The sequence below is a fragment of the Colletotrichum tamarilloi genome, assembly GCF_030869305.1.
Source record: "Colletotrichum tamarilloi strain Tom-12 chromosome Unknown Scaffold_3.1, whole genome shotgun sequence".
NCBI classification, from domain to species: Eukaryota; Fungi; Ascomycota; class Sordariomycetes; order Glomerellales; family Glomerellaceae; genus Colletotrichum; species Colletotrichum tamarilloi.
In genome coordinates, this window is record NW_026849386.1 from 1,267,741 (window position 1) to 1,294,903 (window position 27,163).

Below are 27,163 nucleotides of genomic sequence, written 5' to 3' on the forward strand. Positions count from 1 at the left end.
AACGCTAGAAGAAGCAACGAAAAGTAGGACGGCAACGGCAGCGCAAAGCACGAGGGGTGACGAGGTCTCGAGGTCTCGAGGTTCCGGTGCTAGCAGACAAGTGTGGGGGGGGGGGGGGGTCTGAGACGATATTTTACGCCACATATCGGAGTCTCCTAAGCAGAAAATAAAGAGGATGAGGGAGGATTAGAGAAGGAGAAATGAAGGCCTCGATAGCGTGTTGGCCTTTGCCGATGTGTCGCGACCAAGCTAAAGACAAGCCAGCTGGTTCGCGGGAAAAGCACATCGGCATGCGTGATTCAGTCTGAAAAGGTTGGTTTGCTTCTTCTTCCCTCTTCTATATTCCCCCCTTCTCGTCGTCCAATACTGACTGATTTGTAAAGGCTGCAACTAGAAATCAAAAGTTTGACATGATCACATTAATCCTGCAATACCGAGATTCAAGTGAGAGGACTTGTCATCTTAACGACGGTAGTCGAGCCCGACTTCGTTTGAGACCTGAGCGAAATAGTGTAACAGAAATCAGAATCGGCTGTCGGATCCATCGCCAGCGCCTTATTGGGCGAGTCAACTTCAAATCAAGGTGCTTGAGATTCTTCGAGTAGTCAGCCAAGTCCCATCTTTCTCCGAACGCATTTCATGTCTCACAAACATTGCATCTCGACAAAGCATAGGAGTCATAATCGTCATTACTAACGTAAAAGGCCGCCCGGCCTAGAGGTATCGAAGAAAGAGCTGATCCCCCAGCACATGAGAGGGAAGGCTAGCAATCCAAAAACTTTTTGATCCTCGTTTGCAATCCTACTCCGTCGCAATGCCCATATGTCATGCTTCGAACCAATAATGTGCCTAAAGAAAAAGGGAAAAAAGACGCCCCGCCCTCATTCATTCTCATCAACTCTCATTCCATCGTCGCGCGTTTCACTCCCTTCACCGACCCTGCCTCACACTCTGCATCTCATGTCTGGCCGGCGAGTCAAATCTTCCTGACGACCCATGAGTACGGGCCGAGTCATAACCTCCAGGCGACTCATACCTCGCGTTCTTGGGCGGCGCATCGTAGACAGGCTCCCGTCCGGCGGAAGGTGCTACTGAAGACTGCCTGGCGGACCCTTGCTTGAGTGAGCCCTGCCTGATGGACCCTTGTTTGACAGATCCCTCGAATTGCTCCTCTGATGCCGGCTCCTGAGGCTGCACGGCGCCAGCATCCTTCTTCTTCATGCTGAACATTCGCTTGAAACCAGACGGGGCAGGTGGCTGAACTGTAGCTGCCTCCTTGGCGTCGTCCCAGATGAGACGCGGCACGAGCAGTCGGTAAGGCACCGTAATACCAGTAGGATCTTTCTGGTTCACCTCCACATTGAGGCAAATATCCAAGCCGCCCTCAAGGTCAACTTCATATGCGTCCGCCTTCTTCTTCTGCTTGACTGACATCCCGGTCGGGGTGCGATGGAACGCCTTTGGCCGCGGTAGAATCTCTTGCGACCGAGGAACCTGGCGCTCGTCGCCCATAGTGTAAGCGCGAGGTGGCGGATGAGCAGTGAACTGAGACTCATCGCCGGGCGAGAACTCGTCTTCCGAGTCAGGTCCCCCCCTAATAGGTGCGCCCCTCATCCGTGCTGCGGGACGAGCCGTGAAGTACGAGTCGTCGCCGGACTGGTACTCATCATGTCCTCCTCCTCCTCCTCCTCCTCGAAGACCCATGCCCCTAGACCTAGGCGCACGTCGGCGGTCGTACTCATCATCATATCCATAGTATCCATCATCGACACTACCGTCGACACTATCCTCGTCTCCCCATTGCCCATTGATGCCACCATCATCGGGCTGAGACTTTTTGCTGCTTCGGCGACCCAGACTGAAGACGCGCGTCAACGACAGTGATCGCTTGGGCTTATCAACATTGGTTGGCCGACCTCCGTCAGTCGAGTTGCGGCGTGAGAGGCTTCGGAACAGACCACCAGCTTTGCCCTTGTTGTTGGAAATCGGAGGACGCGATCGAGACTCATCGCGCTGAACATCGGGTCGGTACGCGGGGCCACGATTTGAAGAAAATCGTCTTAAGAGGCCTCCACGGCTCGCCGGTGGGCTTGGGCTTCTATCATAAGCCGACAAAGGCGGGGTAGGAGGCGGTGTTGTGCCCGGAGTCCATTCTCGGATGGAGCACCAGTTGCGATGCGGCAGCAGGTGCTTGTTGTTCCTCGCTTTACCATCGACACCATGGTGGAAGAGCGGGATCATGTCTTCATCAGTCGATTCGTCAAAGTGATGAATCTTGTTACGCTTGTTCAGGATATCCGCCATCAGATCGGGAGGCGGCGTGTTGACGATGGCTGATGAGACGACATTGGGCATGTATCGGAAATCCTTGTGCTTGGGCAGGCCGAGCTTGGGGTTGGCATAGAATTGGCCCACAGCAGCGAGATGAACATCACCACTCAGGAAGGTGACTCTGACAGACTTGTCAGCCGCCAGGTCTTGCATGTCTTGAATTACGACTGTGCGCTCCTTCTTGTGGTTCTTGGCGGTCCAGTGGTCATTGAGGTCGTCGAGAACTTCGACGCCTCCATCAATGTGGTTGAGAGTGTTGCCGAGCATACCCAACTTGCCAAGTGCCTTCACGGGATCCATGGCTCTCGAAGTAAGACTGCAATTGTTAGCTTGTCTTGATGTTATCACAGAGTCAAGAGAGACTTACATGTTTTCCAGCCAGACCAATCTGGGGTAGGCAATTGGAACACCAAGCAAAACAAGCAAGTGCTTAGTTCTGCCTGTCCGCAGCTCTTCGTAGCAGCGGTCCATGATCTTCTGCCACGAGGGCTCGCTGACCACATCGAGCTCGGTCCTTTCTGTTCTGCCATCAACAGCGAGTAGAGAAATGTTGGATCCTAGCTCGACAAACAAGCTACGGCTCAACTCGCTGATGTACGGACCAGGTTTGCTGCCGAGCACCCAGCTAGGCTCAGTGGCGTCCGTCTCACTCGGAATGCTCTGGTGCTGGAAAAGCATATAGTACTTGTAGGCAACGTTGCCGAGGCCAGAGAACACTGGGGAGTTCATGTCGTGGTGGGCGTAGGAGCCGAAGCCATCAGAGATATCGTGATCGTCCCACATGTTGACCATGGGAATCTGCGAATTGGCCAGGCCAAAGAGACCTTGCGAGAACCACATGCAGTACCGTTCCAGGTAAGCCCGTTCAAGCTCGTCCTGCATTGTCAGGGTGAAGGGCGAGTTGTGCTTGTGCAGAGGATTCTTGATCGCCAGCCATTCGCGGAACTGCTTGCTCTGGTCCATCAGGCAATCATTGTAGATTTGATCGCCGCCGCCAATCATGACGTGAAAAGGCTGCGACTGGTGCGTGTTGAGGACGTCGCGCCACATGGGGTCCGGTCCGCTGAAGTCGTCGGGGTTGACACTAGCACTGAAGCCGTTGCAGCTGTGGAACATAATGTTCATGGACTGTCCCACTGCAGGAACCCAGAAGCCCATTGCAGGGCCCCGATTGATTCTGTAAGCAATCCGCTGCTGCTTCTCGCGAAGCTCGATCTCGATGTTGAAGCGCCAGAACGTGCATCCGCGCTCTGCGTGAAGTCGGAAACCGCGAACGTCCTTGTACTTAGAGACCTTTTCTCCGTCAATCTCTACACGCTTTCTACGGCTGGCGAAAGACCCAGGCAAATCCGGAGAGCCATTAGGCGGCGTGTAGTCTGGAGGACTTCTCGTCTTCTCAAAGAGGCCATTGTCTGTCTCGTCTCTGGACAAGTCCTTGGCCTCGTCGAGATGCTCCACAGGGCGGACATAAAGGGTCTCTCCCCGTCTACCCAGCTTCGGAATGCCCGCAATCGGATCCACGTATTCTGGCGGTAAACCTTGCTCCCCGGAGATCTCCTGAGGCGGGGGCGGTAGGAGCTCGATAGGCTGCACGAAAAGTCTCAATGTTGGCGCGATTTCGTACGAGGAGTCGCTGTCTTGCGTGACGATCATGACTGAGCCTCTCCATATTGTCTTCTCATTGACAGCGATGTTCCTGTTACGGGCGGGAACCTTCTCGTGCTTGAGTCCGCAGTATCTCAACAAAGGACCACACTTGAGAAACAGCGGCGGCTTAAATCGTGTAGGTGCTAGGGTGTCTGTAAGTCTCGTCACATAACTCAGCCCGACCTATAAGAAACTTACCATGTGTGTCGTCGTACTCGCCGTCGAATGCTTCAGCCTTGCGCGGCCGCGAAGTGCTTTCTCTGCGCTTACCGCCTTCTCTGCCACCCTCCCACCAAGGAGTGTCCTTATCAATGGAGGCGAGCCGCTCCTCGCTGAGGTCCAGCATGTTGCCGCAGAGGCTACCGACGGTCGCCTTCTTCCACTCATCGAGGTATACAGGCGGTTTGTAGATGCCCTCGCCAGGACGGAAAGTCTTCTTTGCGGGATACAAATCCCGAGAATCGTCACTAAATCCATCATCCTCAGAGTAGTACTCCCTGTCGGTGGGCCTACCACGCGCCGCAGCATGTCCGTGGGTTGCATGAGGATATCCATCGCCACGCCCACCAGATGCTACAGGCGCACGCCGAGGGTCTTCGTAACGAGGATCTTCACCGTCAGAGTCGGAGTCGTAGTGTTGTGCTGCCGGGGCAGTCGAGCGTCGCTGAACTCCTCCAAAGTCAATACCAATTAGCTTCGCAGCCTTACTGGGCATCCTGGCCTGTCTGGCTTCTTCAATTGTTGCGTCCGGGGGCAATGCCTGTTCGCGCGTTGCGTGCGACACGGATCTCTGCACCGGGGGACCGCCCTTTTCGGCCGCAGATTGGTCCATGGCGGCATTGCGGAACTCAATGTTTTCGTACTTCTTCTCTGCATCCTTCCGGATGCTGAACCAAGGATCACCTTTGGGCTGCTTCTTGAGCTTATTGCTCCCGCTCCTAGTCAGAGAGAAACTGGGTCTCCTAGAACCAGCTACTGGCGGGGTAGGCTCTGGGCTGTCGTCTGGATTTTGAGGATCGGCAGCTTGAGGCAACTTCATGTTGTCCTTCGCGGCCCGCTCCCGGAAGCTCAGATTGCGCTTCGGAATACCGGAGTTTGCAACGGCAGGTTCACTAGGCGGCTCGCGAAGGCTCACACTTCGCTGCGGAACACCAGAAGAGGGCGGAGGGTGTCTCACTTCCATGGCCTCCATTGCGGGGCCTCTCGACGGGTAAGGGCCAGACGCATGCCGCCTATGGCTTTCGGGCATGTGCTGCTGGTGTTGTCGCCGATCGTCGAGCGATTGGCGCGGCGCATATCTTGCTTCGTCTTCGGGGTAGTATTGCGCCGGGGGTCCACGTGAAGCAGCGACGTTGGCGTGCTGCTGCACATGCGGATTATCGTCATATCTTTCGTCGCGGAAGCGCACCTGCTGTACAGGCACTTGATGTACCTGTACTTGCTGGACTGGGGGCTCAGGCAGTGGTCGCTGAGGCTCTTGCTTGGGATGTTGTCGCGGCGCGCGTTGCGTAGCTTCAGGTGGTTGAAGTAGATCAGGGTTCTGGGCAGCCTTTGCCGCAGCCTTCTCCCTGGCGCGGCGCTCAGCGGCCTCCACACGAGCTCGCTTCTCCTCTTTTGTAATGGTATCGAGCTTCGACTCAAGCCTCTGTAGTGGAGAGCGGTCGTTGGCGAACTTTCTGCTGGAGTCTCCCATGGAAGCTTTCCTCCTCTGTGCATCTCTGCCTGATCCTCCGGCCGATCTCCTCCTCGACGAGCTCTGAGGTTCGCGGGGTTCGCGGGGTGGCCGCGTCTCGGTTGCCACATCCAGTGTGCGCTGGGAGCGGTCTAGGGGAGGGAGATCCTGCTGTTGCCTTTCGGGGACAGGATCCTTGTAGTACTCTTCAGGGTTCATCTCGTCTTCCGGGCCGACCAGCGGACTAGGCTGTCGCGGTGTTCGAGCTGGACTCGGAGCAGGGTGGGTGTATGGTAGACCACCATTGCCGTATGGATGTCTGAAGCTCACGGGAGGTGCCTTGGGCACATCGGGGGCAGCTGGAGGCGTGGGAGCGGAGAGAGAATCTTGATCAGGGTCCTCGTCCCTATCATCGCCGTTGCGCTCTCTGCGTCGTCGCTGGCGCCTCTCGGCTGGCTCCTCAGGATACTGAGACTCGCCGTAGGGAAAAGTCGGCGGGCGCGGGGCAAGCCCTTGGTCCGCGAAGCTGGATGCAGTGGGCGATGCGAAGGGGCTGAGCGTAGACTCGGTGTAGGCCTCGGTGTTTGTTGTCTGTAGGGAAGTGCGATTCGACTTTGGGGGATGAGGAGGAAGCGGTTTGTCTACTGCTGCTGCTGTTGTTGCTGCTGCGGTTGAGGGAACTGGCTCAGGTGACATGCGCTCTGGGAGACTAAAGTCTTCAGACTGGCGACGCTGGCGTCTGGCAGCTTTGGGGCCAGACAAGTCCCCCCAATACGGCGCAGGAGGCATGGCGACGAGGCTGGCTACCTTGGCCCTTGGGAAAGTCTACCGTCGTCGCTGGGATTTGCGAAGCGCTAATCGAGCTGCAAGACGGGAACAGACGTGGGCGCAAGCACCGGTGAGTCGTGCGTACCGCCGTCCGTGGGAAGCAAACTTGCAGAAATACCTACAAACTACTCGGTAAACTAAAGCAGAGTCTAAGTAGCGGTATAGTGAATATGGCCGGGCGTCAGAGACATATGCGGCTTGCCATAGCAGCCAATGCGATGCAGACACGCGGGCGCAAATGAGGTCGGCCGTATGCAAGAGCAAGGAAGTCGAGGGCGGTAGGTAGGTCACCGAGATCAGATGCCGAGAGGTGAGATATGGGATGATAGGCCGCAGGGAAAGGGAATTGGTGGCAGCGAAAGAAGATACGGACGAGAGTGAAAGAGAAAGATATGAGACGAGAGGTTAAGAAAAGAGCCTTCCGAGAATTCCCACTGGACAGAGAGAGCTTGAGCTTTTCCTGGCGACTCAAGCACACACCGGCAGGCCGCAGAAGCTAGAGAAAACCAAGAGCTGGGAAAATGGCGAGGTTGACTGGTTTGTGCTACGGTGTCATTCGCCCACCAAGTTGGGTTTAGCAAGATGGATGCTCGACCGGGGTTGGGGGCGGCTTGGGCGGAGAGAAAGCGCGAGAAACCCTGTCTCGTCGACCAGGGGTCTTGAGTCTGTTCCAGTTCCAGCTGTTCCAGTCTTGTCTTTTGGTGTCCTGTCACTCTGTTCCTACCCGCTAAGGTAGAGATACCTTAGACCCAGGCGTGTCATCGATTGGGCTGACAAGGCAAGAAAGACGCATCGAATGCCGCTGCCGCTGGGCACGAACAGCCGCGACAGGGGACGGGCTTAGTTGTCAACAAGGTAGGTACGAAGTACGGGCTACGGAGTAATACAACTGGGTCAACGGGTCTTGCTGTCAGGTCGGGAGTCAAAGAAGGAGGAGAAGGAGGAGCTCCGGGGTGGGAAAGTAGAAGATGGAAGAAGAAAAGAGGCGGTCGGAATGGAGCCACTGAATGGCCTCGCTTGCCATTGACCAGTGACCACGACTCCGATGGCTGCAGCTTACATGCAGCCAGGCCCAGAGAGCCCCTCGTCTCCATCGTGCCATCTACGAAGTACGCCGACGGGGGGCGCGGCAGCACGGGGTGAGGTGGGAAGGAGGCTCCAGCTTGCTTGCTACCACATGCCGCTTTCCTTCTTGTTCCCGCTAACCGCCAATGAGGCGGTACGGGAGGAAGAGGGCTACGGTGAGTCTTCGCTGCCATACGCATTGATGTATCCGTACAAGTACAAAGGCCCTGTCGAAAGACACAGCAAGCGATGTGAGATGTGAGATCGGGGAAAGGCGCGGGTGCAGGGTTTTGCAGGACAGGGTATCTTTAGAACAACGTGAAGACAATTGCATCCGTAGAGGGAAAGGAAAAAAAAAAGAAGGTGGCTGAAAGTCTCGTAATTGTTCACTCCTCGAATCGTCGAATCGAGTAAAAAAGCGAGGTCAAGGCAAGGCAAGGTAGCCCCAGGCAAAAGTAAAAAAAAAACAGGGTACGGAAGGGACAGATACGGCACCCGGTAATCAAGTTCCCTGCAATTCAAACAAAAGTCAATTCGTCGATCCGAACACAATCGAACGAAACTGGCGGTCGAATATTGAGGTGGTTGGCGCAAACAGAGACACCTACGCTACCTACCTGAACCTCACCGTTAGACTGACGGTGACCTCGACAGCTTCGATTACCCGCCAAGGCCTACAGGAAGGAAAAAGGAAGAAAAGCAACTGTTCCGGCACCTTTGATTGACTGGTCCGTTGTTCCAAGCCTAGGCAGACCGTTTACTGTCTGAGTCTCTGACATGGGCTGCTCAACATGAGGGACCGAGGTTTATATGTTTGAGGGAAAAAAGTCCAAACCGAAACAAAGTTGAAGGAGTGAAGACAACAATAAGTTGCACTCGAAGGTCGACATAATGCAGACCAAGACCAAACAGAAGACCCTTGAGAGCTTAATTCTCAAGCCGTCCAGGAGCCATGCAGTAGCTGGACTCTTCGGTGCGGGAGTGCCCGCCCCTCTCCAGAGCAGTACTTCAGACCAGGACTCCCTCTCTTTGACAGAGCTTGGACTGTAGTCTTCTCCAACGACTCCAACGAGTATCCTTAGTTTAAAACAAAGAGCACATGGGAAATCGCAACGGGGCTATCCAGTGTTTCCAATTTGATTGATTGGTTGCGCCTCTCAACACCAACAGCGCCGTCTAACGTCCATGAGAAAAAATACACTAACCACAATGCCCAAATGCTATAAAAGTGACAAGAAAGAGAAACCTCAAGGTATTTCTATGCAATGGACGCCCATACCTGCTCCGTCATACGCCTTATTTTTCAGTGAGCCTGTCAGTCTCTCTGTTGCCGCTACCCTCTCTCGACCGGTCCCGGTTGTCGTGGTATGCCCCAGTCTCATCATCGTCATCCTCGTCATCGCCGGCAAATGCATCGTAGAGCTCACGGCCCCGCGTACGCTTCTCGCCATTGAGGCCCTCCGTCTCGTCCTCGTTGAGCAGCTCGAACTCGTAGTTGTCACGAGGCGCGCTGTTGCGGCGCTTGCGGATGTAGAACCAGATACCCAAAGCAGAGCAGAACACAGCAATGAGTCCAATAGCGCCGTAGACCCAGACGCCAGCCTTTCCGAACGACGGGAGCCAAGACACCCAGTTGGACGGGCTGGTCGTTGCCGCAGGCGTCTCCTGCGTGTCTGTCGGCTTGCCAGTCTCCGTAGGTGTCGCGTCGGCTCCAGACTGGATCTTGGTAGGCCGCTCGGGGTGGTCGGAGGGCTTGACAACAGTTGCGGTGTTCTCGGCAGCGTGCGTCATGGTCGTGATAGCAGCTGGCAGAGTGGTGGTTGCAACAAGCGCGTGATCGTTATCGTCCTCCTCAGTCGGCATGGGGAGGAGAGTTGCCTTGCTAGCGTCAATCGACTCGCCCCAGAGCTTCAAATGCCAGTCGACAAAAGTGCCCTTGTGTTCGTTCTCGTTGGAATCCTTGACCACAACGGTCCACTTGCCAATACCGGATTCACCCCTAATTAGTTGTCAGCATTCCGATCCTAGTGTCTCGCCAATTTTCCGAGCAACTCACCAATGGGCAACACTCATGAAAGTCCAGTCAACGTAGCCAGACTTGGCCGAGTCCATCTTGCGGGTGACAGAGAGGTGACTGGTAACTCCTTCGGGGCTGATCAAGTCGGCACTCAAGTCACCTCTACGCGTGTGGTTCACGTTCATGGTGACGGTCACATGCTCCAGTCTCTCGAGGTTGGCCTGCTTCAGAGCATCCGCAGTGACATCAAAGCTGACCGCGATGCCGTCTTTGCCTTGAGGAATATCCTTGTTGACGTGGATCCAAGGAGAATAGTACCAAGCCTGGGGCTTGACGTTCTTCCAGGCCTTGGCTGCCTCAACCATCTTGAACGCATCAATCTTGCCGTATCCGTACGTGTGGCTGAACTTCTTTCCAATCTTGGTCGGCATCCACTCGCCGTTGGCCTCGTCGATGGGCACAGCGGTGTCCATGGCAAGCCATTGCATATCTCTCCAAGTAAGGTCAGGGCGAGCCTCGAGAACGAGTGCGTAGACACCAGCACCCAAAGGAGCAGCGGCGGAAGTACCACCGTGGCCGTTATAGCAGGCATTTTGGCCGACATCAGTGGTGTGCTGCGCAAACAAGTCAGTTCTGGTCCTATCAAGCTAGAAGAGTCTGGAAAACATACGATAGCATCTCCACTGCCACTGCTGTAGGTGACAACAAGCTGAGCCGAGCACTTCTCGGAGTAGTAAGGGTGCTGGCCCTTTCTGTCAATCGCGCCAACTGTGATGCTGTAAATGGAGTTTGTGTAGCCGTCAAAATTGCAGTTGTCATCGTTCGCGGCGCCGTTACCACTGGCAAAGACGTAGATGGATCCCTTTCCGCCACGGCCCTGCTGGATGCCCTTGAGCATAGCACGCTTAATAAGAATACCAGGCGCATCCATGGATCGACCGTCATCCGGAGGGCCCCAGGAGCAGGAGTAAATGTCGTTGTGCTGGTAGTCGTAGGTCATCGCGACAGCCTCGTCGGCATCCGAAATCAACTTGCTCAGAATACGGATACCCGCAATCTTGGAATCATAGGCCACTCCGACACCGCAGACGTTGTTCTTGGCCGCAGACACTTCACCAGCGCACCGGGTGCCGTGCTTGTCGTCGCTGAGCGTAGGCTTGGGCTCTTCGCGGTGGTCGTTGAAGTCGTAGGAACCGGCGGCGTAGTAGTTAGGCTTCAGGTCGTCGCTGTACATGTCGAGACCGTCGTCTACGATGGCAACAGTTGCATTCTTGCCCGTGATACCAGACTTCCACACGCCGGCGACGTTGATGTCGTGGCCTGGCTGGACAGTGTTGAGCAAATGCCACTGCTCGTTGAAGATGGGATCGGCGATGCCGAGGGTCTTCATGACTTCGTTCATCTGCTCAACCATCTTAGGGTCGGCCGCGTCCTGGCGAGCGTAATTGGCCGGCCCATGCGACCGCGGGGGGACTCTCTTCTCCCAAGGCTTCCGAAGCTGCTGTTTCTGTGAAAGACGGACGCCATCGAGGACGTCGGAGCCGCCAAGCGTGCGTTTCCGCAGCTTGCGCTCCTGCAAGGCTGACTTGACGATGTCGTGCTCGACCTTCCTAGCGGAGAAGATGTGATGGCCGTCGAGACTGCCGAGTGTACCCTCGTGCCTCAGACCCAAGCGGTCGGCAACCTGGCCGGGAGATGTAGACGAATCCAGCTCGAGAACATAGTAATCGTTCGTTTCGTAGTTTCGAGGGGAGGAAGTACCGCTCGCGAGGGCAGCAAGGCCGAGGAGAACCGCGGAAAGCTTCATGATGCGCTGCCGAAGACCCCTCGAGGGGATGTTGATAATGCGCAAAGAAAGGAGGGACTGCAGAGGAAGGGGAGTCGACAATTAGCTTCCGTGCCCGTATCAAAATCGAGTCAAACCATGAAAGGGAAAGGAAGGGGAAGAAGAAAGATGTGAATCTAGAAGAGGTTGATGGACACAACACGTACCTCTCTCGTCAATCAGGGGAACGAAGGGAATAAACGGGACTTGGCTCGTCTAGGCTTGGGGGGAACAGCGGAAGACGAGACGTGGTCGAGTCGCAAGTGGCAAGGGCGGCCCTTGAAGATGGCCAAAGCTTCTCGATTTCCCTTGCAGCGCGACTCTGCTTTCCGCTTTTTTCTTACGAATGCCTCGAATACACGGGACGCCTCTTATGTACTTTATTGGTACGCCGGTCTGGTACAGCGCAAATCACCTGGCAAAACCCGTTTGTATTGCTTGGCGACGCAAATTCGATGGAGATAGGCGTTGGTCGTTGGTTAAGTATTACTTGAAAGGCAGCAAAGGCCAGAGTTCATGCGTAATAAACAGCGGGGAGGCTCCGTCTCTCCCTCCGTCGTCGTGGACTTTAATATCGATATGACCGACGCCAATGGCCCAAACGAGAACGAGAAGTACCAATAGGTATACGTAGGTAGAGCTGCTGAGCACTCAGTAACGACGATACTGGGGATACAGGTGACAAAGTGAGGATAGAAATGCGACGAGTGAACGAGCGATGAGAAACTCAAGACTCAGAAGCAAATGGGAAGGAAATGGAAAATGCTGACGGAAGCAGTGAGGGTGACCTGGAACACAAGGCAGACGTATCCGTACTCTCTTGCCAGATGCACTCAATGCTCCCTCTCACTGCTGTTTCGTGGCCTTCTCGAAAACGGCAGGAACATAAGGATGCGGACAGGGCGTCCAATGCTACCTGCTACAGTCAGAGAAACGCCCCCGAAAGACCCCTTCCCTCCAGCCACGGCCGCATTAGATCCTGGTGCTCTCCAGCAGGTTGCAGCCCCAGGTACACGTAAACCTGGGGACGCTAGTCAAATGTAGCCGTACCCGTAGACTTAGGGGTCCTGCGGCCTGCGCGTGTCTGGTGATAACGACCCGATACCTACCTAGGTACTTGCACAGGTACTTAAGGTAGGTAAGTTTGCAGTACGGTACCTTATACCGAAAGGGAAGGCGGCGATTCAGGTGGGCTGGCAGCGGGCAGTCACTTCCATTGTCTCCAGTTAGGCCCCCAATAAGATGCTGTGGCTCACTGCCGCACCACCGCCCACTCTGCCGTTTCAACACTGGCGCAGCCCGTCACGGCCCCACCTCATTGGCCCGTTGTTGCGACGAGATCCCGTGTCTTCGTCAAGGTGTCCAGATCCTCTCCATTTTTGCCTCTCACCTTTCACTTCTTACGTGCTGCTGCTGCAGCTGGTTGCGCCTCCCGTCGCTGGAGACTCGTGCTTGGGAAAGTACGTACTCGGGTTCGTAAACATGCAAAATTGCGAGTGCCAGCCTATCTCCAATGTTGAACAGTCAGCAATCCCCCATTCGGATATAAGGTAAGGAGCACAGAAAGTCCAGTTCCTCCCATTTCCCGTCCCACCGTGACACCGGTCCCACGACCGCTTCGGATCTTTCCACCTGAATATAATCTATCGAAACTTTGGCAACGGTGTTCTCCCGCAAATTACGACACAACAGAAATTCTGCTTCCCGCGGTCTCGAGACAAGGGGTGGACACTGGACTCTGGAGAGTCAGGTCTGACTGTACCAGTGTACCTGTGGTATTGCACCCTGCAACTTGCACGTTTTCATAAAAGGGCCCAAACGTCGAATCAGAGACCACGCCTCACAGAGTCTTGGCTCGCGGCCGAGCTTCAGCATTCTCATAGTTTGCCTTGGCGCTTGACACAATCAACCGTTTCGGAATCTGGTCCCGTTCGTTCTTTTCTCTCGTGCGCCTGTGGCACCATCCTACGATGTTACGAAAGAGACAGACTCATGTATTATACCCTCCCCTTCGTCACAGCGTACAATACTATAATGAATGAATGTGATGTATAATAATAAGTGACATTGACTTCACTAGCATTTGCGTGTCTAGTCATGCTCCATGTGAAAAGAGACGTGCCTGCAATCCACATCCGCAAACAATGTTTCTCCTCTAAGGTAGTCTTATGTCCAAGTCGCTGGGTTTTGCGGCCTGATCCCAAGGCAAGCCACAACTCTGACAGATACCTCCCGAGACTCATGTCCTGCATACTAGTATAGCAAGAGGCGCCTTGATGGCAATTTCGTCTTGAGCCACATCAGACAACCCTGTTCCTGCATGAATGGACGGCATTCTCGAAAACGGTCACGAATCGGCTAGAGAATAATAATCCAGAGTATACTTCTTATACATCGGAACGACAAATAATCTTCCTACGTAGAGTCGGCCATGTTGGTTTCGTAACTGCCAGCACCCATTTTATCAGACTTCACAATCGTGAGAAGAAGAAAATGTATTGATTCATTAATCGCAATCCACACGCCCCCATCTTCATGATTATCTCCAGTTCTACCTGACTGGTATGTCCGATACTCCGATGGCATAACCCACTCTCCCGTCTGCTGAATCTGTCCGACGTAATGCTCCGGAGCCATTGGAAGCTAATCCTATACCAACACATAAACCCAATTAGGCGGGTTCGGCCCAATCTTCATCCAGTCCTCGAATCTTTTTACGCATGATGGCTCTCAACTCGCTGCCCACGTTCTCCCGGTCCTTCCAGCACTACTCCGCCAACCGGCGACCAGGAGGCTCAACACCGGTGCTACGGGTGCCCGAAACGCCTTGCTCCTCCATCGCTTTGACGTAGCTCTCCCAGATTTCCGTAACTTCGTCGTAGAATTCAATGTGGGAGTCGGCTAGGCCTCCGAGCTGCTTCTTGAACTCGACTCGCTTGATTCGCTCAAAGTCGGCGACCTCCTTGACCACCTCGTCGTCGAACATTTCGCTCGTCTTCTTGGCTCGCTCCGCCTCGGTAGTAAGCTTGTCAATGTTCATCTCCAGCTTCCTTTGGCGATCGCGACGGGCCTGCTCGTGATCGACTCCACGCACGTCTTCGAGCTTGCGCATCAGTCGGCCGCTGGCGCCGGACAGGCCTCCGGAGCCATGGCCGGACTGGAGCTGGTCCCTGTCGACAGTGTTCTTGTTAAGATACTCCGTGAGCTGCTCGTAGTCCACCTGCTTCTGCTCTCGCGCCTTCAACAGGCTCTTCAGTGCCGTGCTGTACGCTTGCATGTCCCGGAGACTGCCGAGGTAGTCTCCATCAGTGACATCCTTCAACTTTCGCAGGCCCATAGCAGTGTCCTCGATCGAGTTGGCGAAATGTCGGACTTCGCTCTCAACACCAGGCTCCAGAGTGATGAGCTTCTGGAATTGCTCTGCCAGATCCTTGAAGTCCAGTTCGAGATCGTTCTCCCGGCGCGCCACGCGCGCTACAACCTTCTCGATGTGGGCCAAATCCTCGTCAAGTTTGTCGCTTCTTTCCCGGACCTCCAAGAACCGCTTGTCGTGCTTGTGAGCCTTGGAAAAGGCATTGAGGAAGCTATCGGTAAGGTTGTCAAACACGCCGCTGCTTCCGGCATCGCTGCTCTGGGATCCTCTGAGGCTGCGACTGCGCATTGTGGCGTTCCAGTCCGGACTCTCGAGGAAAATGTGAAGGATATCAGCTCGACGGAGGACGGGGTGGAGGGAGAGGCGGTTCAAGAAGCGTTGCAGCGAATGCGCTCGGCGGTTGGTGAAGTCCGGCCCGAAGCGGTTGCCACTAACATATTCCATACGCTGTTTATCGGGGAGAGGAGGAACCGCGGCGGTAGGGTAGTCTCTACTCAGTGCCTTATACAAGAAGACAAAGTCTGTAAACCGTCGCCGGGCTGTGGTATGCGATCTCTGGAAGGAGGGGAATGTGGTCTGTAGAATCCGTGTCAGCGCGCGAAGAAGCCATAATCGCAGCTTTGTAGCCAAACTCTACAAAGCAGCTTGAGTCTTCTTACGTTGGTGGTGATGAGGTAGGAAACAAAGGTATCCTTGGAGCCTTCATTTTCCTTGAGCGGCTCAGAAACTGTGCAGTCCAGAACTTCCCGGTCGTCGTCATTGCCAGGTGCATCGCTTTCGTAGGCATGGTGTCCGTTTCTATCGGCATCCTCGTCGTACTCAGTAGCCGTCACTGAACTCGAGCTTTCGGCAGCAGTGTGCTCGTCCGTATTCCAGGAGACATTAGAGAAATCATCTTGGTGTTGATCCATGACCGCCATGGCGTCCTGCTAGGCGGACGTGGGGTTATGTGGTTGCTGTCGGGATCCGGAGTAGTCGCTTTTAGTATTGGAGAAGCTAGGAATGAGGATCGTGGGGTGGGCCAGAGGACGCAGCGACAGGAATTGGAATCGCGAAGTTTGTAAACAATCAGATCTAGGAGGCTTGATCTTGGATCGTCGCAACGGATGGAGTTGGCGGAAAGAACGTCTCGTTTGCCGGACAATGGGCTGGAAGTGTCGGCGGCAGTGGTGGGGAATGGGCAAGAGCTGCCTGTCGCTGAACCATGAGAGGTGACGCTGCGAGCTTAGTGTAGCTGACCTGATGCGGTTGGGCAGCGCGATAGCGGGGAGATGGCAGGTACCCACACTTGTCCCTGAAAGCGGTAAGCGATGAGGTAACTCGCTAGCAGCCGTGCAACACTATCAGACCTCCAGTTCCGGAGGGCTATGACGACGCCAGCCAAAGCAGACGCAACCTAGAAACAGACGACAGAAGAAGACCAGGGGGTTGCCTCGGATCGTCGAGCGTAACACTAGAAGCTCAGGCCAACTGCACTCTTCTTTCAGATGAGCGAAACGAACTACAGAGCTAAATGGCTTTTGGACAGATTTGTCTGAGAATTTTAGTCGTTATGGGGGAAAGTTTGCTAGCAACGCATACAACGGCCACCATTATACAGTAGTGAAATCTATTTGCTTCCTGAGATGGATCTTTCTAGTGCCCTGTGATGTTCCCTGGGGGTGTTGTGAACCCTCTTCTTTTAGTACACGCTACCCAGCCTTATGCCATACACGTCTAACAAAGAAAAAGATAATGCTTGTCTACAGCTGCGAGCGCTTTATTTGTCGCTCTTCTCCGCCTTCTCAACCTGCGCCTTTCCATCTCTGGCAATCAACATCTCCTGCTCGGCCTCCTTGGCTTCCTTGGCCTGGGTAGACGTAGCAGCTTGAGCATCCGCTGACTGGCTTTCTTCCTTCTCGTCAATGTTGTCAATATCGCGAGGGGTGGCAAATCCAGAGCTCGCGTTCTCCTCGTTCTGGCTGTTCTCCTCATCGATGAGCTCTTGCTGCTCCTTGAGAACCTCCAGGCGCTGCTTGTTGGTAGCGGCGCCCTCAGCGCTTGACACCTCGAGGGAGATCTCGTGGAACAGCTCGTCGGGGATAGACGAGAGAACACCGACGAGGGCCTCGATCTGGCTGTGTGCAGCCACCTGGCCGTACATGTAGGCGTTGCTCAGAACCAACAGAGTGGAGGGGACGCCGTCCTTCAGTCTGAGGTCAAGCCACTGCTGAAGGTACTCGCGCATTCTCGCGGGAGAGACGCTCGCTGTGCGGATACCGCGGCTGGCGCAAGCCATCTGCAGTTCACCGACGCTGAGACTGTCAACACCCTCGTAGCTAATCTGTCTGTCGTCACGCTTGATCTGGCGCATGCGGTGACGGACCTGGTACCGCAACATGTTGTCGGTACCGAAGGTGTTGAGGTTCATGTATCTGCACATGGAAACCAACTGGGGTCTGGAGAGGTTGTCCAGGGTCAAGTCATCCTTGAAGATCTTGCAGACCTTAATGATGTCCTCGCGGGTGGGCGACTCGCCGGAGGACCTAAGTTTCCGGAAGAATGTGGTAAATGCCTCACTCTGGGTTGTTGCCGGAGTCAACGGCAGACCAGTCTCTTTAAGACTGGACCGCAAGAACTGGCTGACTTCTTTGCGCGTCGTTCTGAGGATGGTCGCCTTGGCGTCTCTTGACTTTTGTCCCTCATACGTGCTTGGCAGCATGTTGGGGAACAGGCGGAGAGCCACTGGAAGCAGAAGCTCGGCGAAAGGGACAATGACGAAGACAGAGAAGGGTACAAGACGTCCAAGATCCTGGACAGTACGTTGCAACTGGCGGTTCTCTCTCCGACTAAGTTCGTAGCCAGCGGCCATCTTCAAGGCAAGTCGAGTGCTGATCTTGACTTCTGTGGCGAGCAACTTCGTTCCGTCCCAGTAATGGTGAGCCTCCTTCTTGACCTTTTGCCAAACTGTCAATTTCTCCTTGGCGGTCTTTTCGGCATCTGCAGAGGTTCCCTTCGCGGCCGCTAGTTCCGACAATGATGCGTCGGTCTCAGCCTTGTCTGCTGCCGCGGCATCCTTGGATGACTTGCTCTCACTCGCAGCCGCATCTTTGGATTCGGCGGCAGCCTTTGAGTCGGTCTTCGCCGCCGGGGTGCTTTCCTTGGGCAGGGGCTTCTTAGCCGCTTCGACATTGAAGCCCGGCGGCGGGCCGGAGGACTGGCCGTGGTTGTGGTGGTCGGTACCCAGATGACGGACAGGTACAAGGAGGGCGAGGGCGTTTACTCGTCGAGGAAGATGTCTTGCGTTCCGGCCGAGCACAGCTGACGAAACACCGAGGCTAGAGAGCGCACGCGCTGGAAGATGTTAGAGACGAATTGCAGGCGTGTCCAGTCCGTCACAAAAAAAAGACAGTCCATGGAGATGGGTGAGCGGGCAGGAAGCATACGCAGGGGATGGACTTACCGTTGCCCAGGAGAGGGTTGGCAATCGCCGCCCGACGAGCGACACTGGCGGAGGCGCTCATTCTGCAGCGGTTGACTGGCAATCAAGAGAGTTTGATGGAGTTGTTGTGGATAAAGAGCGGACTACCGAAGAGCAGCGATCATGGGCGACTATCTGGAGGTGGGCAGTATACTACAACTAAAGACAATGATGGAGAAGTGGAAGATGTACAATGATGCGAAACGAACTCAAGAATTCTGGAATGGAGGGCAACCGATCGCATCAAATGGAATGCTACCACGACTTGTCCCTGGCTTCCGAAACCACCCATGGCCGGGGGGGGCCAGAGACTACCAGAAACAGCACGTGCGAGATCACGGGGTTTTGCCTCCTTCGCTTCTCTCGGGGTTCGCTTGCAGACAATGAAAGGCGGGCTGGCCGCTGGCACTGCGGGAGGATGGAGATGCTGAGCAAGCACCACAGCACTGTAAGTATGTACCTTCAAACCTTAGAAAGACCTGTGGGGACCACCTCAGATCCCGGTTCACTTTGTCTGAAGATACGTACCTGGGCGTGCTGGGCCGAGCCCGTGCCACTTGTCAGTTCTGGGCTGGCACAGCTGGTTTGTGTGCTGCTGCTTTGGCTTCGACCACTGTTTGTATGGTTTTCCACCCGCTCATTCGTTCGTCTGGCACCATCGCCACAAGGATAAGCCAAAGACGACGGCCGTCTCCTGTAGATCGGTGGGTCATCCTGGCCTTAGCTACCAGAAGCTTGACTTTCTGGGCTTTCGGGCTGTGCAAATCGTTTCCTTAACCCGTGTCGGTGTTAGTAGACAGCAACCGGCAACTAGTTACCGGGCAGTGCGTTGTCGAGGAACTCTGTGGGCTGAACCTGGCCATTCGCCTTTTGTTGGAACTTGAACTTCTTACAAAGTTACGTGGGCTTCTCAGATGATGCCGTTTGGCAATGTGGAGGAGACAGATCGGCGGTATCGGGCAGTGCCGTCCGCAGTGGTCAATTTGCAGCAGCCTGGCACAGTTCCTGGGCTGTTGTTACTTGTGTAGCTGACAATTTGAACTGCTAGAATAGGAGTCAAGAAGCCATTGCAGTAGACATAGAAAACTTGGGGATATTGTCCCGTTATATCGCCAACGTCAAGCCTCCTCCATCGCTGTGCAACTGCTAGCTTTCTCTGACCAGGAGAGTTTGTGGCGCGAAACACTGAGCAAACAATTGGGCAAATCACTGATGACTGACGGGCAATCCAAGTGCGGCATCGGAATGTTGCCTACTGCGTATGTGCTGGCTGTGGCAGTAGTGTTGCTAATAGCAAACCGTAAAGCGCCCTCAACAATATCCGTAAGACTCCCTGAATTTTCTCCCGACTCCGCTCGACATTTTTTTGGTGGGAAATCACAAGCTCGTCATTCGACTACGCACTTTCCCTTGCCAGCTGGCACCAGACTACGACCTTCTCGAGGTACGTAGATGCTATCTTATCTCAACATCGTCACCAGCACCAGCACCAGCGGAAGAGTGACGAGACTCGGAGACACTGTGCCCTGGCTGCCTTAGCGTACCCCGGACTTTAGAGCTTGAGACCGGCCGACCAGACGAGTCGAGGCAAACTTGGAAGCAACCAACCAGCCCAAGGCTCAGGGTCCAGCACCAACTGCCAACTTGACGGGGGTGAAGTTGCGAATCCCGACCCACCCCGAGAAGCCAGCAATTCAGTCGAGCCAGTGACGGCGCACCGGTGGAGGAAGATTGACACCAGCAAGCACGCTGCCACGCTGCCAATCTCTACAGATAGAACCAGCGGAGGGTCTTTGGAGGAGAGAGAGAGACAGCGAGATCCGGCCGTCGGCCACATAGCCAGAGTCGACACACGTTCCTCGGGTCCCCTCAACACCCATCCGTCAAATCGACCGATTTCCAAGCATCCCCGTCCGAGGTGCGCACCAGCACCCCCGTCGCTGCACTCGCCTGCATCCCACCACCGCGGTTCTACGTCCGCTCGCTGTTCTCCACCCTCCTTTTCGGCATTCCTTCACAACCACCTCAACCTTTGCGCTTCCTCTCTCTTTTCTTCTTCCTTCTTCTTCCTCCCCTCCCTAGATTGTCGCTATATACCAACGTCCGTCGTCCTGTAAAGATCATGGCTTTCTCCTGAATACCCTCCGAACACGATCCCTTCTGGGTCTCGCGATTCCGACTCGTTCCTTTTCCCCCGCACAATTTGGGGCCAGCGCCATCTCATTCCCGCCAATTTCGAAGCTACCGATACGTAGTACCTGCGGATATACCTCGAACCAACCCCTCCTCCGTCACTCCCAATTCAACCACATTACCTGCGCCAAACGTTCATTGATTCGTGTATACTATGAGACTCCACAAAGCTGCCCGCGTTATTCTCGTCGGAGCCCCCGGTGTTGGAAAAGGAACGCAGTCCGAACGACTCCTTCAACGGTTTCCCCAGATTCAGTCTATTAGCACCGGAGACCTGCTTCGCAACAATGTCAAGCTCCGGACCCCCCTCGGTAAGTGTCACATGCTATTGCTGCCAGCCAGCGCTTGCTCTACACATCCTCCCACCCATGCTGACCTCTCCTTCTTGCAGGTATCAAGGTCGAGAACACCATGAAGTCCGGCGGACTCGTGGCTGATGATCTGATTATGCGCCTCATCTCCAACGAGATGTACAAAAACGGCTGGCTTCTCAACAGCCGCAGAAGGCCTCAGGTTATGACCTTGTCATCTTCCGCCGCCACAGTCGACTCGTTCTACGAAGAGCAGCTAGATGACTTTGTCACGGCTACCGGAGCTCTCGACAGCCATGGGCCCCCCGAGGCATCCGAAGACCCCGACGCCTCTTTCATCCTGGATGGTTTCCCACGGACTGCCACCCAGGCGGCGGTTTGCGACAAGTTGATTCCGATCAACCTGGTGGTGTCGCTCAAGACCCCGTTCAACGTCATCATGGAGCGTATCTCCGGCCGCTGGGTCCACGAGCCCTCGGGACGCGTGTACAACACATCCTTCAACGCCCCCATGATTCCCGGCAAAGACGATGTCACCGGAGAGCCCCTCACACAGCGCCCGGATGACACTGAGGCGGTGTACAAGGAGCGCTTCCGCAAGTTCCAGGAGACCAGCGAGCCTCTTCTGGAACACTACGATAAGAAGGGCGTTCTCTGGGAGGTCGAGGGCATGAGCAGCGACGAAATCAGTCCCCTGCTCTTCGACGAATTCGAGAAGCGCTTCGTTCATTGATTTGAATTCATCTTTTGTTATATCTACAGGAGTTATACGTGGTCAAGATACCTCGGGCTGGCCAGAAAGACCCATGGCTAAAAACGGGCAGGTCGGACGGACGGGAATAATCCCCCAGGGCGGATGCAGCGCAAACAATCTGCAGCTTGAAATGTCGATAGTTATCATGAGTATTTTTAACAATGTACAAATATGTCATCTCTTACACGCATCTCCTGGCTGCGCTCTGCACGGTTACTTGCCTCCTACATACATACGATTGGACAAGGTAAGTAGCGCGTAATGCTAACCCGCCAAACCTTTGTACGTAAGGTAAGTCTAAACGAGTTTGTTTGAGACTCCCCTCAAGTTCAAGCAACTAAAACAGCTCAGTCTTGCAACCATCTGAAAGTCGGATTTCCGAGTAAGGTCGATTTCGAAAGCGGAACCTCTTCGCATGAATGATGGGCAGAACAAGACCTCGGGTAGTATTCTAGTAGATGCTGTAACGTGTGCCGCGGGGTAAGATAGCCATCGGGCGGCAAGGGTGCCTTGCTGTCATCCAAACAAGCACTTCTCTCTGCCCAGGCCACTGCGACGCCGCGGTCAACGTGGTAGGTCGGCTCTTGGGTTACGCGGTTCACCCTTTGGTCCGAGACCCCTCTCATCTCTCTGGTTCGACGGACTACACACGTACACACATCTACGGGACATTGTAAGGTACTGTGAGGCTGTTGAGACACCTCCGGATACCTCCCCGCCGCCATCCGGCGCCGAGTGATTCCATATTCTTCGGCGGGGAGAAGGGGGTAGACTTGAGCTTGCCGTCCCGTGACTCCCGTGACGTACCGTGGCAGCCAAAGGTCCGGCCCGGATTTAATGCAGGGTCCACAGTCTCGGAGGAAAGCTGCGGGTTTCCGGGGCACACCGACCACCTTGCATGGTCAAGCCCTTTGTTCTGTCGGACGACGAGCCTAGTAGGCTTGCTAGTGGTGCCAAGGCAGCCTCGAAGTCTTGTAGGTTATTGAATAGGTTGACTGCTGCTGCTGCTTACTGGATGGCCGGACTTAAGGCGGAAGTTCTCACGGTCTACGGCTTGCGGCAACCTCCCTGAAAGTGTCGTCTGGCGTGGAAGAGATTGATAGATGAGTATATATGTATATATGTACGAAGATGGCTTGATGATGATTCCTGGGCTGATGAACTCTGTCTTAACGCGAGCTCGGCCTTCTAGTGTATTAATCTCCCCCAGAAAACGACGCGGTTCTGTCAAAACTCACACGCCCAAATTCCATTTCGATATCTAGCCTTCGACCTTAACCATGTCTCAAATCCCTCCTCCTCCTGGTAGCTACACCGAGCTGCATAAATACGAAAACCTCGCCGGACCAGGCGACGCCCGCCCAACGGCCCTCCAAATCGTACAAGACCAAGACCTCGTCGGCAAACTCCCGCATAAAGTCATCCTTGTCACCGGCGTTTCCTCGGGCCTGGGCATCGAGACGCTCAAAGCCCTCGCAGCAACCGGCGCAACCGTCTACGGCACGGCGCGAGACCTCTCCAAGGCGCGGGTCGCCTTAGACAACAACGAGGACGGAGAATGCGAGCCTTTCGCCTCGGCGCCAAATGTGCATCTCCTCGAAATGGACCTCGCCAGCCTTGATAGCGTACGGGCCGCGGCGGCGGAGTTCAAGAGGCGCAGTGACCGGTTGGACATCTTGATTAACAATGCCGGGGTGATGTACACACCCGAAGGAAGTCGAACGAGAGACGGCTTCGAGATGCAGTTTGGGGTGAACCACCTCGCGCACTTTCTCCTCTTCACGGAGCTACGAGACCTCATGGCCTCGTCATCGACGCCCGGGTCCGCGGCGCGGGTTGTGAATGCCACGTCCTCGGGCCACAGGTTGCAGGGGATGAACTGGTCCGACGTCAACTTTTCCCGGCCCGGCGCGTACGAGGGGTACAGAGCCTACGGGCAGTCCAAGACGGCCAACATACTCATGGCCAACGGCGTGGACCGTCGGTACAGGGCCAGAGCAGGAGCCAGGGGGATCCGCGGGTACAGCGTTCACCCGGGCACGGCGATGACGGGGTTGCAGGTCGAGGTGAAGGAACAGATGGAGGCGTTAAAGGGGGACAAAGCGGCGTGGAAGCCGGTGAAGAGTCCCGCGCAAGGGGCTGCTACGGCAGTGTTGGCTGCGTTGGGGAAGGAGTTTGAAGGGACAGGACCGTTTTATCTGGAGGACTGTGAGGTCAAGGGAGAGACAGGGGAGAATCTGGGATGGGCGGGCGAGGGGTATGCTTCGTGGGCTTGGGATAGGGGGGAAGAGGAGAGATTGTGGGCTTTGAGCTTGGAGATGGTTGGGTTGCCGGAGGAAGCAGGCGGCGACTGGTAAGAATATTGTCTTCGTATATGGTGATAGTTTTTGAGTGAGACGTTTGGAAATCACATTGACCAGTCTGTATGAGTGATCTCTTTGTTGAGTAAGGGACGCAAAGTCCTTTTGTTCTTGGGACGATGCAGACGTCTCGAGGTTCTTCTCAAATGTAAAACTTCCAACTCCTCATCATATTTTGGAAAGAATCTGAACTCGCCGCGGTGCTTAGGGACATGTTCTCAGCCTTCTTGTGGTGAAGAAAACGAGTTGTAGTACCCCTGCCTGGCTCACAAGTAATGTCAGCGTTGGGAGAAAGGAAAAGACACAGGAACGGCTTGGCCAATGGAATCCGGTTACCAAAAGGCATTTTAATCCTCACCTCTTTTTTAAATTGGTCTCTATAATTACATCTGGGAGCACCTGGCCATGTGTTGGTGGTCGAAATTAGTTAGCTTGATGCTTTGGAAAGTGACGTTCCTTCAAGTCTCCCAGTGGGTGACGAAATGAACTGCCGCCAACAAGTTCTCTCTCGCCTAAATTTCTAGCCGTATTACTTTTGATACCACAACTTTGATCACCTGTGTAATGTAGTTCACTTCTCACATCACACACCTCGAGAAGCATGGAAGGAAAGAAAACTTAAGCAATGAGCGGCACGCTAACTTGTCATACATTTTCGTCCTCAGCAGGAGCTTCCGAGTTTTGATGGCTGAATGAAGCGTCCAATCGAAACCAGATACCGCAGAGAGCACCCCTCCTGTAACACGAATACTACGATAGAGGTTGAACAAGATCCGAACATATCGCAAACATGAACTGAACATCAAGTGTAGTACTCTCTTATTCCTAACTATCGCTGCGGTGTCCCCCTGGTCCCGCACAGCAAATCCACCTGCAAAAAGCGTTTGTTAGTCTATTCACCAACATCAAATAACACGGCGAATTTAGTAAAGGCAGAAATGACTACAAATGTCGTCGACTTAACCTCATGCAAGCTCAATCCAGTTTCCGCTGGATGGTCGTGGACGCACCGTCCCATCTTGGCAGCTTTCCGCCCGCACGTGACCGTCATATCTTCGGAAATCATTTCGCGAGAAAATGGCGAGAGTTACGGGTACTAACCAAAATCATACCAGAATCCACAACAGCATCTTTTCCCCCCGCGAGTCGCAACCGGGGCAAGGGGGAAACTAGACAAAAAGAAAAGCTCTCGCGACCTCGTGGCGGGACAATCCGCTTTCTCCTCCTCCGCCCCGTCTGCCCCGTGGAGGAAAAAAAAACAGGTCGACCGTCGGCAGGTCGGTCGACTCGGCCCTACCCACGACGTTAAGGACCAAGCCCACAATGACCCCGAGATGACAGACCACTTTCCAGTTTGCATCCCGAGGGGTCGGCTGCTCCGGGCTTTGGCCGACGTTAAGTCCTGTTGACAATTTTTGGCGTTTTTTTCCTCTTTTCCCTACCTCTTTTGTTTTTCAACAATTTTTCGCCGGGCCCTTCTTGGCGCTTTGTGTTTGGGCATTTACTATGGGCGCCCTTTACTATTCGTCTTTGGCTTTCCTGACGAACAAGCTGTCTGTCTGTCTCATTTCGCATCTCATGCCCTAATGGAATCGATCAGCGTCTGCCGGATACCACGTCGTCAGCCCTAGATAGCAATCATAGCATGAAGACGAAGGGGGGTCTTTGCGGGCGCAGAAAAGCAGAAGTTCTCTCTCGACCATTGAGACGGAGACTTGACTGGTGATCGGTTGGTCGTTCCCTTCAGCTTTCATTTGATTCATGTTCAACAGCCCAAACCAAACAGAACTCAGAGAAGCAAGTGCAAACCCCCCACCCCTCAACAAGCGTCTTGCGTCGATGCGAAAGCGTATGAGCGTCAGCGGACCGAAAAGAGGTGCGTGGAGACTTTTTGGAGACAGGTCCTCCACATTTCCCCCGAGTGGGAGCCCGGACGAACTCCCCTTTTCACGCAAGGCGGGAGGATGATCGATTCCACCCAACGGGGGTCATCGCTATCGCAACCCCCTGCAGGACGAGAGAGACTCGTAGGCTCGCAGCGAAGCAGACTCGTGGCAGCGTATGTAATCGTCGTTCCATCGGTTCCAAATGCCGAAAGAAGGATTCCCAAGGAAGGGCTCGAAGGAGGGCTGGGCGTCAGCCTTTGGCTCTCTGCCAAGCAATGGTCTCCAAGTCTAGGCATCATTGTTGTCGTTGCTGCTGCTGCTGCTGCTCTTTCTTCTTCCACTTCTCGCTCTCTCTCTGTATCTCTCGCACGCTTTGCATATCGCTGTGTCGACTGTCTTTCCAAATGGTCCGAGGAGCAGCCGTGAAGCAGCGAAGCTTGTTGCGGGAATACGACGTAGGTCGAGTTTTCCCCAAGGGTTAAATTTGGATCTTTTTGCCGTCATGGCCCATGGGAAGCTTTTCAGTCCGACCTTTTCCCCGTTCCATGGTCACCCATGTCGTTGGGCCCACTACTGTATCGGCTACAGCCACATCTTAAAATCAGCTTTTTGCTGCAGGACTGCGGAAACACGCTGTCTGTCAATCAGTGTCATAGTGTGTTGGGCTCCGATCCCCCCCAGGCTCGGCTTGAGTGTAGCATTCTGGATGTATGCTATGTAGTAGCGTGCTCCATACACTAAGAAGTCTGAGTATCTGAGAAAGTGGGAGAGTTGCACTCCGTAGAAAGAGGCGTGAGACTCGAGGACAAGCGCCCGCTGCCCACCCGCCCCTGTCCGGGGAACGCCCGAGGCCTTCATCCCGGCTTTTTAACCAACTCCTTCCATATTATCCCCTCCACGTCCCCATCGCAGGAGCTGAGCTGCGCAGTGCCCGCTCTTTGGGACTTTCCTCAGTCGAAAGAAAGCACAGTCAAAAAAGCAGGAAGGAACCTTCATTGGCGCGTTTATATCCAAGAGCAAGCTTTGGGAACTTGGCAAGGACGACCTTTCTTCAAGACTCAACAACCCTGGCAAGAGAGACTGGACGAAGACGACCAACAACAGCACACCATCTCCAGACTCCACGTTACATCCCCTTTTTCTTACGGATTCATTGCTTCCAGGGAACCCGGCTGCCACTCTAACGCCTTCGAAGACGACCAGTCCTCCATTCCTTGGCCCCCCCACGTATCTTTGCTTGACGGACGGTTTTCCACTTCTGGGTTCTCCCATTTTCCCGCCGCCTCATCTGCCTTAATCCAGGCTTATCCTTTTTCAATTTCGTTTCTGCCTACCGACGGATACAGGCGACGGATACACCAAAGTGAGGGACCGCCGATCGAGAAACGACTGTCTATCTGCCCTACCGTAGCTCCCATACCCTACCTTTTTATCCCCTTCC

General features: G+C 54.6%; 6 protein-coding genes across 6 annotated transcripts; 2 read left to right on the top strand and 4 right to left on the bottom strand.

Moving 5' to 3' along the window:
- Positions 1-930: 930 nt before the first annotated feature.
- Positions 931-6,439, bottom strand: CTAM01_01594 (uncharacterized protein; the record flags this gene model as incomplete). Its single annotated transcript, XM_060517636.1, has 3 exons — positions 931-2,647; positions 2,699-4,121; positions 4,177-6,439. 3 exons carry the CDS (start codon positions 6,437-6,439, stop codon positions 931-933), a joined length of 5,403 nt encoding a protein of 1,800 aa, XP_060388097.1.
- A 2,400-nt stretch (positions 6,440-8,839) lies between these two features.
- Positions 8,840-11,367, bottom strand: CTAM01_01595 (subtilase; the record flags this gene model as incomplete). The annotated part of the gene is made up of 3 exons (XM_060517637.1): positions 8,840-9,542; positions 9,600-10,174; positions 10,231-11,367. The coding sequence occupies 3 exons, from the start codon at positions 11,365-11,367 to the stop codon at positions 8,840-8,842; spliced, it is 2,415 nt and encodes an 804-aa protein (XP_060388098.1).
- A 2,785-nt stretch (positions 11,368-14,152) lies between these two features.
- On the bottom strand, positions 14,153-15,678 carry CTAM01_01596 (PX domain-containing protein; the record flags this gene model as incomplete). The annotated part of the gene is made up of 2 exons (XM_060517638.1): positions 14,153-15,334; positions 15,418-15,678. The coding sequence occupies 2 exons, from the start codon at positions 15,676-15,678 to the stop codon at positions 14,153-14,155; spliced, it is 1,443 nt and encodes a 480-aa protein (XP_060388099.1).
- Positions 15,679-16,517: 839 nt separating this feature from the next.
- CTAM01_01597 (uncharacterized protein) lies at positions 16,518-18,261 on the bottom strand (the record flags this gene model as incomplete). The annotated part of the gene is made up of 2 exons (XM_060517639.1): positions 16,518-18,091; positions 18,201-18,261. 2 exons carry the CDS (start codon positions 18,259-18,261, stop codon positions 16,518-16,520), a joined length of 1,635 nt encoding a protein of 544 aa, XP_060388100.1.
- Positions 18,262-20,565: 2,304 nt separating this feature from the next.
- On the top strand, positions 20,566-21,455 carry CTAM01_01598 (adenylate kinase; the record flags this gene model as incomplete). Its single annotated transcript, XM_060517640.1, has 2 exons — positions 20,566-20,722; positions 20,803-21,455. The coding sequence occupies 2 exons, from the start codon at positions 20,566-20,568 to the stop codon at positions 21,453-21,455; spliced, it is 810 nt and encodes a 269-aa protein (XP_060388101.1).
- A 1,301-nt stretch (positions 21,456-22,756) lies between these two features.
- On the top strand, positions 22,757-23,833 carry CTAM01_01599 (uncharacterized protein; the record flags this gene model as incomplete). Its single annotated transcript, XM_060517641.1, has 1 exon — positions 22,757-23,833. The coding sequence occupies one exon, from the start codon at positions 22,757-22,759 to the stop codon at positions 23,831-23,833; it is 1,077 nt and encodes a 358-aa protein (XP_060388102.1).
- Between the last annotated feature and the right edge of the window lie 3,330 nt (positions 23,834-27,163).